Raw genomic sequence first — 12,726 nt, forward strand, 5'->3', positions numbered from 1 at the left:
ACGTATCTAACATAAGGTTATCCCGAGTACTCCGCCTTTTGAGAGCCAGATGGACATTTGGACAAGTATTATCGCTCTCTCAGTCAGAGATAACTCTATAGCGAAAACACGAAAATTCCCACTCTAATACAAAAATAACACTATGTTTAATGGCAAATACCATTACATTGATCATTATGGAGTTCGCTGATAAAAAAAGAAGATATTTTAATCTTGTTTTTGAGATATTTCATTGATCAGAAAAAAGTCAAAAGGATTGCACAACAGGCAGAGCCTATATAAGTGCTCTCCTAAACAAGATGGACATCAGACAATAATCCAATCTGATTAAAATCAGCTCCACTGGGTCTTCAATATAGTATAGGCCAGTGGAGCTGATGTTAATCAGATTGACAATAATCAATATTCATAATCATATATAAAACATAATAACATAATGTCCAATGGCATAAAGTATTTAACATAATTAATATTTATTAATATATAGTAATAAAAGGTAGAGAGTAGATAGAATAGAAATGGGATAGTCGAGAAAAATTACGATAGTGATGATCCTATTGTTGGAGCTAAACCTTATACGGGGCAGTAAAAATCAGAATAATAAGTTGGTTCAACTCGAATTTCTTTCTTTCAGCTTTATATTTATGTACTGCTTTAAAAATGAAATAGTTTTCTTCAATTGGTAGGTTTATTGAGCCGGATAATAATAGATCAATGTCTAAGATATCAAGGTAATTCCTTAAGAATGCAACTAAATCATATCTTTGTCTGATGAACAGAGGGCAGACATAAAAAAAATAATGAAAATTATCTTCACAGTTATTTTTACATGTACAGCTTGGATGTACAGCTTGGATTATCAGAAAGATGGCTTAAAAATAAACGATAGTTTAGGTTGCTAGCAAAGTTACGAAGCGGACAATGGATAATGTTACATTTATGATTTCCATAAAGATAGAGAGCAGAAGAAGGATTGGGATTTCCCTTTTTTATTAATTGTTTTTTTTATAGGTATGCAGACATGGTTAATTTTGAGTTGAACTGTTAGATCATTCCATAACTCCAAAGTATTAGGAATAAAGCTGTTTTTATATGAATTAGACATTTTAATAATTAATATACACACTACACGAAGAACTCGTCAGCACCTACGTACTTAACCGGAATTAACACTGTTGAAAGGGGGTGCTGTCAGGTTTCTTCCTGAATAGTGTGTGTATTAGTAGTTAATATGTGAACTATCAACCACTAACTATATTACGACACTTTACCATGTGAACATGAATTTTATGTTCAGTATGCAATGGTCACTGAAAAAAATAGACCCCTTTGCAACCCCCACCCCTCACCCCCACCCACCCCAAAAATAAGAAGAAAAGGAAGAAGAAATAGATAAGTAGCCTTATATAGTTTAGAAATAATTTTCTTATAAAATAAAATATATATCAATGACAATATCATTAGCGTACGTTAAATCAGCGGCCCAAATTTAGTCAAGAACATTTGCATTACCCTTAGGAGCAGGCGATTTTTGTTTATCCAGTGTTATTAATCAAATTCGTACCGGTGATTTAACTATAACTAGACGAAGTTCAAGAAATAATTTTAAAATTAAGTGGTGATGGCAGACATTGGTAAATCCCTACCTCTTGGAGGAGAAGATGACTGCCACTCACCCAAGGCTAGCTGGACCTCAATTCCAGGTACGTTTTGATGAAAACATTATGATATGCACGCTTTGTCAAAGACGTATACCTGCGTATAATGTGTCGTAGGTTCAATACCCTTCGGCGAAGCTAGTGCATTGCTTCCCGTCAGGTATATCAAGGCCATACTAAATAAATGTGATTCCCTTCCTGTGGCAAAAGTTAAAGGTTGTTTTGTTTGACGACTCCACTAGAGCACATTTATTAATTATCGACTATTGGATGTCAAACATTTGGAAATTTTGACATGTAGTCTTAGAGAAGAAATAACCCGCTACATTTGTCGATTATTAGCAAGAGGTCTTTTATATGCACCATCCCACAGACAGGACAGCACATACCAAGCACGGCGAAGCTAATAATTCTGAATAAAATATATTAATGGTAGTAAAGGCAGAGATGAATTTTACTTATAGATTGCAGGAAATTTAATTTGAGGACATCTAGTTTTAAAATTTTATGGGGGAGCATATCTCCAAACCTCCCTAAAAACTTTGCTTTGCGCCCTCGATCTCAGTCAGCCCCCCCCCCCCCCCCCCCCCACCTCTGCAATGTCTATTTCCTTCCACCGTGCCTGCATACCACGGCCTTCAATATACCAATCGTGGTGCACTGGCAAAACCAAATATTTCACAGTAGTCTATAGATTATAAAACAGAAGAAAAACAAATAATTATTTAAATATTATACGCCAAATATTACATTTACGATCACAAAAAGGTCTACAAAATTTGAGAAAAATATTAGTATATTGCTATCAGCAATGTAAGTCTTATGTCTTACGCAGTTAATAAAAAACAAAAAAACACATGCAACTTTTAGGCAATTAAGTATTGTTTTCTTATTATATTACTCTTTAGAACTACGCCGCCGTACCAGTGAAATACAGGTGCAGTTACCATTACGATTTTGGTCATTATGTATCTTCATTACCGGTAATATAATTCCCCTTAGTAAAGTGTATTGGTACGGGCAGTTACTTTGGTTATGGAGACCACAAAATACGCTTCTATTCCGTGAAGTGTGACGTAGGGGGAGGTCCCAGCTGCCAGTCAACGATTACACGACGACTAATCAATCATTTTAGTACGGATCTGTTTCCGGAGTCTTTGTTTTATATCAACAGAGATGAGAGAAAAACCAAAAGAAAGGAGGTAGGTTATTTTACGTCACAGGCACAACGAAGCACGCATATCTTGAGGCCATTAATCAAATACCTGACAGGGAAAAAAGAGTTGATAGTGTATAAAATGAAAGGCTGCTCTTCCTGAGAGTAAACACACACAGAGGATAGCAACAGAGTTACTGAAATATCAAGTTTAAAAAAACAAAAACCGGAAAGATGCGACACTTAAGCTTATTATGGATTCTAGCATTCGTTTCCGTTGCCATGGGATTGGATTTTCTTTCTTCTCTCAAATCAAGTGAGTATGGTTTTATTGATATACTAGTACATGTAATACAATATGCTTTTCTTTACGTAAATAGATATAATTCAATATTATTACTGTACAATTTTACCTTTTAAAATACATTTGAATTAAGACGCTGTTTGTTCAGTTTAAATGGCTATACATGTTTAAAGTGTGACTGAATTGTCTGATATTTATTTGACTACATGTGTGTATCTGGAAGTAATGTCACTTTCAGGAAATTGGAACATGGTTGTAAAAGTTATGTGGATTATTATAAACAATTAAAATGATTTAAAAAGTAAAATTTTGTACAGAAAAATATATATGTTATTCCAGTACAAGGCTGCTATATTATAGTACACGAATTAATAACAGTATTTTAAATAGTAATTCAAAACATTTGTATGCATATGTATGTGGAGAAGGATAGGGGCTTATACATATATTTTACTTGTTACTATTGTACAAATACGTATTCCAAAATGCAAGCTTAATTATTAGAATTATAAAATACATTCTGAAACCTAATAGCAGCCAAAGAAATATTTTAAAACAATATTTTATCATTAAAAATTAGATTTTGTGAACAATTACATTACCATAATATCTCAAAATAACTTAACGAGTCATGTCTATAAATATGATTCAAATTACCATTATTCATGGCGACCTATAAACTATTATTTTGAAAACAAAGACGAACATTTAAGACGCCAAAGCTTTTTATTCATTATTCATATATCTCAATTGAAATTCCACAAACATTTGTTGCCTTCTGTCTCTGTATGACGTGTTTTGTTGTTGACAGGAAACAAACGATCTTTCAACATGAGGACGATGTATAATAACGCTCTAAGACAAGGACAGACCATCTATGACTCTAGGAAATTTCAAGCGCCAGTTCCTGGCATCTCAGAGAGCAACGAACCTCTGACGTACGGATCGTTCTACGAACAGAGGGCCGATCAGTATGAAAACCAAGTTCCCCAGAACCAGTTTATCAATCAAGGTATGACGTAGTAATTTTTATTTCAAGTTATTTTCGTGCTTATATCCAATTAAGGTTCAAGCAGACTGTCCTGGGCACACATACCTCAGCTATCTGTGCTGTCTGTCCAGGACAGTGGGCTACTTGCTAGTGGTTAGTGGAAGAGAAGAGAGTGTAGTGGCCTTACACCTACCCAGTAAGTCGTTAAAACTCGCTGTGAGTGGGAGCCGATAGTGATGGGAATCGGTTGAGATTTCATCATCGATCATTGCTTATAATCGGTTGGCACCATCCGATCAACTTTCGACTACACAATCGGTTAGAATTCCATGACCATAAGAAGATTTGCATTATAAGGACCATGTATCTATTGTCGTGTTCACCATGCAAATGGCTAACTGTACCTTTATTAACTATTTAATATAATTTTCAAGGCTCGAATTTGGCAGGCGGCAAGGCGGCAATTGCCGCTCAAAGCGCACAAAATGCTTTCCAAAAAACCGTTTCACAAGCAGGTTTTGCTTTCCATCTGGTTTCTAAAATTTGTTTCCGGTATATCCCAGAATTCGCGTTTGTCGCGCGTTTTCCGCATTTCAAATGAAGAATTTAAAATATTTAAAACATTGCTATATTTGTATCGACATCGTAGACGCGGCCAAGTTACATTGGTGCGCACACCAATAATGGCAGAATTATCTACCAACAACATTCTCGAAACTCATTCGGACCAGGCCTCAGATTACAGTTATCTTCCCATCCGGAAGTTTCACCGCGCAAGTAGTCTGCTGTTTGACTGTGATTATTTCATGGCAGACAGCTATGAAGTGGCAACTGTTTGACTGAAGTGACAGGGGATAGCATGTAGTTTGTAAACATGTGTAACTTGTTGACATTGAAGACTTGTTTGTGGTAATTCCGGCCCATGCAAAAGTAGTGCTTTTTGTGTAAAATGGGTGTACTCCGGCCTGTTTTAGAGGGTGTGTCTGTTTAAACCAATATGCTGGGAGAAAGAGCTGGACAACAGGGGTTGTCCTTTTCAGGGTATGTGTCCCCCATGCAGGCAAAGGTACATACAAAACTTCACGGGCCTGCTGATATTAATAAAAATGTTATAGCCACTAAGGCTATATAGAAACATATAGCGAAATTAATTGTGGTCTGAGGCCATCACATCGGCCGATTACGGTTTTTCAAATCCGAGTTCAGCGACAGCGAGCAATGCAAACGTCCTGAGCTATTTGGACTGGCTCTCGGACTGGTCATTCGGTTTAACATGTAGCGTAAAAACTAGTCTAGCCAACGTTAGGAAACAACTACTGGTTGAACATACGGTTATTTATCGATGGAATCAGCCGAGAAGTTCCGAGTGTCGCGACTTTCAAAAACGACTACAATTTTAGAGACTACCATCGACCAAGCTACTTTAGAACTTATTACAATCATGGCCGCGGTGGCCAAAAAAGCTACTGTCGAGAAATGGGCAAGTACACACGCAAACTGGTTAGAATTTGAATGCGACGAAAAATCTGTCACTGTCTCAGGATAATAAACATATAAACCAGGTACATTTCAAGTTCAAATCATTATTTTCCTCCTATATAAAGACATTAATTATTAAGTATATTTAAAATTAAATAATTTATAAAAGTTAATAAGGTACTGGATTTAATATCATGTAAACGATAGAGGAAGGAATGGTAGTAGTTCGATAGATGAGTCACTTACATCCGGTGAAAGCCGACACTGAAGGAGGATATACTAAATTTCTTAAATATTTAGTTTTTTAAAAACATTTTTTTCTTCATCATTTTAAAAAACCCATTACTCTATTCATTATTGAAAACGAATAGCCCAGGCCAGCTTCGTTGCTGGGGGGGGGGGGGGGGGGGGGGGGCTGTCGACCCATTATGTAGACCATGTGTCATACATGCCATGTTTGAGAAGTTGTCCATTTGTCCAAACACAGCCATTCATCATTAACAAACGAGCAAATTTAGCCCCGAGCAAAAGCCTATAACCTTTTCTCTTTTAGTACTTATTTCTAGTATATGTTTATGCCACCATGTACGTAAAGCGAGACGTCAGCACATGACCTGTCTGCCTTACTGGTGGAGAGCTCGTTTTACACACACACACACACACACACACACACACACACACACACACACACACACACACACACACACACACACACACACACACACACACACACACACACACACACACACAGAGAGAGAGAGAGAGAGAGAGAGAGAGAGAGAGAGAGAGAGAGAGAGAGAGAGAGAGAGACAAAAAGAGGACTCGTTGGTTTTTCACGCCAACTAGTGTATCAAAGGCTGTGGTATATGCTGTCTTGTCTGTGGAAAGGTGTATAACATATCCGTTAATGGTCGAGATTTAGCTCAGTAGAATGCTAGCCTAAATGTGCTTGGGTCGGAAGATCGAATCCTCTAGGTGGACCCATTCTCTAACTGGGTTTCCCCCGTCCCAACCAGTGCTCCACGACTGGTATATCAATGACCGTAGCGTGATTGTGTTTTATCCTGTCTGTGAGAAAGTGCATATACAAGATACCTTACTGTTAATAAAAAAATATAGCGTGTTTTTTCCCCAAATTACCAGATGTTTGACATCCAATAGTTGATGATTACTTAATGTGCTCTAGTGGTGTCGTTAACAAGATACACTTTAACTTTGCTGTTATTAGGTAGATATAGCCATTGTGACATCTGTGGGTTTCTATTCTCAATATCAAGTGGCCCCATAATCATATTACAAATCACGTAATCCGGGCATCTCTGCCTTTTATAGGTCAACTGACGTGGATCTGAAGTGTCCTTTACAGCAGGTTCCACTGCAGATGATGTTTCTTTTTAAACCTTTGTTCTTCCTATCGTACCCACTGCATGATTATATTATTTGTTTCAGTCAAAAACCAACAAATCTCTTCAAAGCCTTACCAACAAACTTCAGGGTCAGGCCCCGGCAATGTGAAGTGGAATGTAGTTCGAAATGGGAACTCGTACGCCTTCAGTTACGTGTACAGTAACCGACCAGTGGTCCATAATCATCGCGTAACTGGAACAGGAGGAATCAACACCAAGTACAACCAAAATATGGCAGCAGGAAACCCGACGTTTACAGGAACTGGTGGCATGCGTCCAGTGTTCAACCCAAACACTGGTTTTCCGATTCCGGACCCACGTTTCATCAATCGAGTAAATCCAGGTATCAACGGACCCAGGATAATCATCAACGGCCCCATGGACCCTAGAATAAACGGTATCAACCCACAGTTCAACGGGCCCAGGGACCCACGAATTAATGGACTCAACCCTATAAATGGCGGTCCGATAGACCCACGATTAAATGGACTCAACCCTATTACTAACGGACCCAAGCCGATAAATAATGGTCCCATTGACCCACCGATAAACAGACCAATAATACCAGTCAATCCTGGCTTCATAAACACCCCTGTGGGTCCCAGCAACCCTATCATTCAGCCAACAGGACCAGTTATTCCCATCAACGGTGGACCATTAATTAATCCAGGATTTGGTAAACCGCAGGATGGCTCAGAACCCGTTGCCCTGGGTTTGAGCCAGGGACCAGCTGTGGGTCCTGCCACGAACAATCCATCCGATCCCCTGGTGTTCACGCGACAATCAGACACGTGGTTCTGGGGCGGGAACAAGGTCAGTGGACCCCTGCGTGGGGCGGTGCAGGCAGGAAGCAAGTGATAGATTCAAGAGAAAAGTGAACGAAGATTGAGAAATCCACACCTTGTTCGTGTTCCAGGTTTATCTGGACGATTTCGTTGACATTAATGCACAATACATCCAACAATTCTTTACCTCGATGTCTAATAAACTGCAGACGCATACATGCATGCATTCGTCCTTACATACCATGTACGTTAAGGGGTGATGGCGTAATTAACTGAACACACTTCAAAAAAAAAAATGTTTCGGTGGCTGAGAGGTTATTGTAGTGGTCTGGGAAATGCTGGAAATTCGGTGTCATAGGTCCGAGTCCCTGACATCAGAGACAATTTGTGAAGTCAAAAAGGATTTTATTCCCTGTGCCACTACGTTAATATATATGTATGTGCCTATCAAACCTAACATACATACAATATATAGATATTGATACATCTATACATACATGCATACTTACATATTCTCAATCTCAATTTGCCTGTCCATGTGTTCGAGTCCAGTTTATTTTTTTAATACGTTCATCTTTGTATATATATGCGTGAGTGTTTTGGTATGTATATTGATTATTTTTGTATGGTTATATATCCATTGTCATCCAATGTTCATATACTTGAAATTAAACTAATGTGCAATACATAACAATGAGTTTGTTCATACCATTTAACACAAAGTCTAACACTATGTCCGTTTGCAGGGGTTTTCCTAAATGTTGGCATAAGGTATAATGGTGGGTGGGGTGGGGTGGGGGGTGGGGAGATCTGGATTTGTTTTGCTCTTTGGATCGGATCAGGACTAGAAAGAGCATTCGATTCCTTCGCATCATAATACAACAATGCTTAATACGTTTGGGGTCTGTTCTGTTCTTTTTTGTTTTTAAAAACGAATTCTATTGCTTTTGGTTGGAGTCAGAATCCATATTCCCGACAAAATCATGTTTTGTCTTTGGTAATTGTTAAACATAAGTACAATAATGCATGCGACTTTATCTATCTTAATAATGATTCAAGTTTCAGTATTCATCCAAATGCGGGGTGGTGGTGGGGTGGGGGTGGGGTGTGGGGTCGTAGCCCAGTGGTAAAGCGCTCGCTTGATGCGCGGACGGTGTAGGATCGAGCCCCGTCGGTGGACCCACTGGGCTATTTACTTTTAACTTTCCGATTAACAGCAAGGAATATTCATATGCAGACCTGATTGTACATACATGACTCCCCGCCCGCTACCGACCCCGGTCGGGCTGCCGGTGCTCTCTTGCACCTGCCAGTGCGGGCGGTCCCCTCTCCTACCCACCCCAACCCTTTTCTGTCCTGGACAGGCGTGCGCTACAACAGCTTGCTCTGAATGTGCACGTAAAACCCTCTGACCTAACCTGACCTGACATAGACGGCCTTTGTTACACCAGATGTGAAGTACTGGCTGGAAAGGCCAGTGGACCCAACCAACAGGGGTCATGGCTTTATAAGCTTTTAATCCATTCAACTGCTGTTTTTGTCTCCTTCCTACCAGTGTACAACAAATAGTCAAAAGCTTTTCTGTCTGTAGGAAATTGCATGTAAAAGATCCTTTACTGATAATGGACAAATGTAGCGAGTTTCCTCTGATAACTGTGAGTCGTAATTACCAGATGTTTGACATCCAATAGCCGATCATTAATTAATCGATGTGCTCTAATGGTGTCGTTAAACAAAACAAACGTATTACCTTTACAAGCAAGCAAATATGACGCAAAACATTTACTAACCATTGACCTTTGTCGTGTTGGGGCAGGGGCGGAACGTAGCACAGTGGTAAAGCGTTGTCTGATGCGCAGTGCGTTTAGGATCGATCCCCTTCGTTGGGCTCATTGGACTATTTCTCGTTCCAGCCAGTGCACCACAACTGGTAAATCAAAGGCCGTGGTATGTGCTGTACTGTCTGTGGGATGGTACATATGAAAGCTACTGATGGACAAATGTACAGCGGGTATCCTCTCTAATACCATATCAAAATTAAAAACAATTTTTGATATCCAATAGCAGATAATTAATAAAAATCAATATGCTCTAGTTATGTCGTTAAACAAAACAAACGTGTCTGTCCTGTGGATGTGATATGTATGGCTTAATGAAGATCACTCGCTACAAGCGCGATCAGTTGTGGAATTCGTCATTTCTCAGATAATGGAGCAAAACTGAACCGTACTAAGCGGATATTTTATTTTGCATTCAGATGAAAAAGGTTAGGTTTTTTTAACGACACCACAAGAGTACATTGGATGTCAAACATTTGGTAACTTTGACATATAGTCTTAGAGAGGAAACCCGCTACATTTTTCTATTAGTAGCAAAGGATCTTTTATATTCACCATCCAACAGACATAATAGCCCATAGCACATTAACTATTGGATGTCAAACATTAAATTCGGGTAATTTTGACATAATAATCTTAGAGAGGAAATCCATAATTTTTTTCGTTAGTAGCCAAGTATGTTTTATATGCATCATCCTACAGACAGGATAGCACATACCACGGTCGTTGATATTCCAGTCGTGGATCCCAGACCGACCGCGTATAAGACGAGCGCTAAAATACCACTGAGCTACGTCCTATCCGTAATTGGAAGGAGTAGTCCATTGTGAGATGGGTGCGGGTTTTCTATCTCATTATCTTTGGCTGCTTAACTATATGTCCGACGCCATATAACCGTAACTAAAATGTGTTTCGTCGTTAAATAGAAACATTCCTTCCTTTCTTCAAAACAAACTGCTTAAACTGGTTTGCAACACAATAGCATATTTACTATGTAAAGGATAGGACGTAACCCAGTGACAGAGTTTGTTTTGTTTAACGAGACCACTGGAGAACATTGATTAATTAAACATAAGCTATTGGATGTGAAACCTTTGGTAATTCTGATACGTAGTCATCAGTGGAAACCCGCTACGCCAATAAGGACAACATCAATGTTTTTCAAACGAAGTTTTATATCAGAGAGAACCAGGATTGTAATGCAAAACGAAAACGTGCAAAACTTGACTTGAATTTAAAACGAAATATATTAGCGAACTAGCGTAATTGTTCTTTCTTCTTTCTCCTAAAAAGATAAATGTATATCTAATGATTGTTGTAAAGGTATGGTTCATCCGCAAACTCACCAAGTAGATCAGGACATTCCATGAAGCCAAGATGACGTTGTCTCGCCTACTAATACCCCTGATTGGTCCTATGGGTGAGGTAGCTAGGGTAGTTGGTACAACTGGGTAGCAATTGGACCGGTGTACGTCATAAGTCTTAGAACGGAATTGTGACTTGGTGAACCTGGCAGTGGTCATCTGAGACAGCTGTGATAATATATTTGTCTTTAGCTCGAGTCTTGTCCCGGTCTCCTTTAAGAAAGACCAAGTCGCCTATCTGGAGCGGACTGTGGGTTATTTTAGGGTTTCCATGTGCTTTCGATTTGCTACTGTATGGATGATTTGTTAGTCTTAACAGGTGTTGTTGCAGAATGACCCGTCTGTCTGAAATTAATAATTGTTCACCTGTTAATTGATCACGCTGGGTAAATACCTCCCGTGCTGAAAGTCCACATTTCCGAATCCTGGAGTTCATGTTGGCTGTTACTAGAGCCAGTGTAACTGTGGACAGCTGTCCGCCATCAGGGGATAAATGTAAACACTCTAAGCCAAGTTCTTCTATGGCTCGTTATGCTACAGGGTTCTTGTTGGATTCTTTGGTGATCCAAATTCCAAGGTTATACCATACTGGCTTAAAACTGGGTCCTTGGCAAGGGAGACAGAGCCTGGAAGTGGGTCAACTCTGATAGTTTTACCACCATCAACTAAGACTAGTGGCGAAAGTCTACACATAATGTGAGGATGGCTTCTCGGAGGTGGTCATGCTTCTCACTCTCAATGAAGCATGTGAGGGTGAATGATGACACAGTCTCTCGAAGCACAGCTGTCTTCATTACGTCTGTGGAAAAAGAGACACCAATAGTTGCTGGTGGAGCTGTTGTTGACTGTGGGTAAAACTGGGATGGTATATATTTCAGCGAAGCACAGTGGTGACATGATGAGAATGAATGAAGAGCTTTGTCCAAGTCTAAGGCAAAGAAATACCGTGTCAAGACTTGCTTCATTTGATACAGTGAGGGATGGTCAAATCGAATATGCATTGAAGTTAACAATCCATCCAACACAGATCGTGGAACCACGATACGCCCCCGGGTTGGCTGGAAGGGTTGTTCTGCAAAAACTACAAGTAAACCATCATTCCATAAAACCATGTTTACATCCTTCAGGTATCTCTTTACATCTGGTATATTAGTAACTTTGGACATTCTTGTTGAGTGGCTTGCCATGCAGAACGGCTAGTGAAAGGCATTCTTGTAGCACCTTTAGGTAGTACTATACCAAATAACTTCCGGCTGGGTCAAAGTTCGAGGTGCACCGAACTTTTGATAGAGAAGTGAACACCACAAGTCCTGTGATTGGTTATAAATGTGAGTGTGTTGGTTGTAAAAAATAATAGTTTCATCTGGGTAAAATAAATGCGCAATTTTATTTCATCTAGTACCAATGTGTCAAGTAGCCTTGTGCTTGAAACATGTATGGGGTACCTGTAAAAAAAAGTACTCAAATTTTGTGCGAAACTAGGGTAGTCATAGACGCTACCCGTTATCTCAGAAACGAGCAGCTTGACACCCATTTTTTTCTGATTCACTTTAAGTGTAAGGGGTGGTAGTATTTATATCCGTGGCGTTTATGTCGGTTGATACGTTGCAGGTAGGAGTTTTAGCCGCATATGTTACTATTGTCGTCTATGGGATTTGATTTGGTAGTATACACCCTTTAATGTCATCACTGACAGACAGTTGTCTTCCTCACAGATGCTCTCTCAGTCCTACAAGCCTTGCAAG

General features: G+C 39.4%; 1 protein-coding gene across 1 annotated transcript; it reads left to right on the forward strand.

The window, feature by feature from the left end:
- The first annotated feature begins 2,786 nt into the window (after window positions 1–2,786).
- On the forward strand, window positions 2,787–8,470 carry LOC121367881. Its single transcript, XM_041492325.1, has 3 exons — window positions 2,787–3,130; window positions 3,930–4,130; window positions 7,038–8,470. The coding sequence occupies exons 1-3, from the start codon at window positions 3,049–3,051 to the stop codon at window positions 7,850–7,852; spliced, it is 1,098 nt and encodes a 365-aa protein (XP_041348259.1). The 5' UTR covers window positions 2,787–3,048; the 3' UTR covers window positions 7,853–8,470.
- Window positions 8,471–12,726: the final 4,256 nt, after the last annotated feature.

This window comes from Gigantopelta aegis, chromosome 3 (genome assembly GCF_016097555.1).
Source record: "Gigantopelta aegis isolate Gae_Host chromosome 3, Gae_host_genome, whole genome shotgun sequence".
NCBI lineage: Eukaryota > Metazoa > Mollusca > Gastropoda > Neomphalida > Peltospiridae > Gigantopelta > Gigantopelta aegis.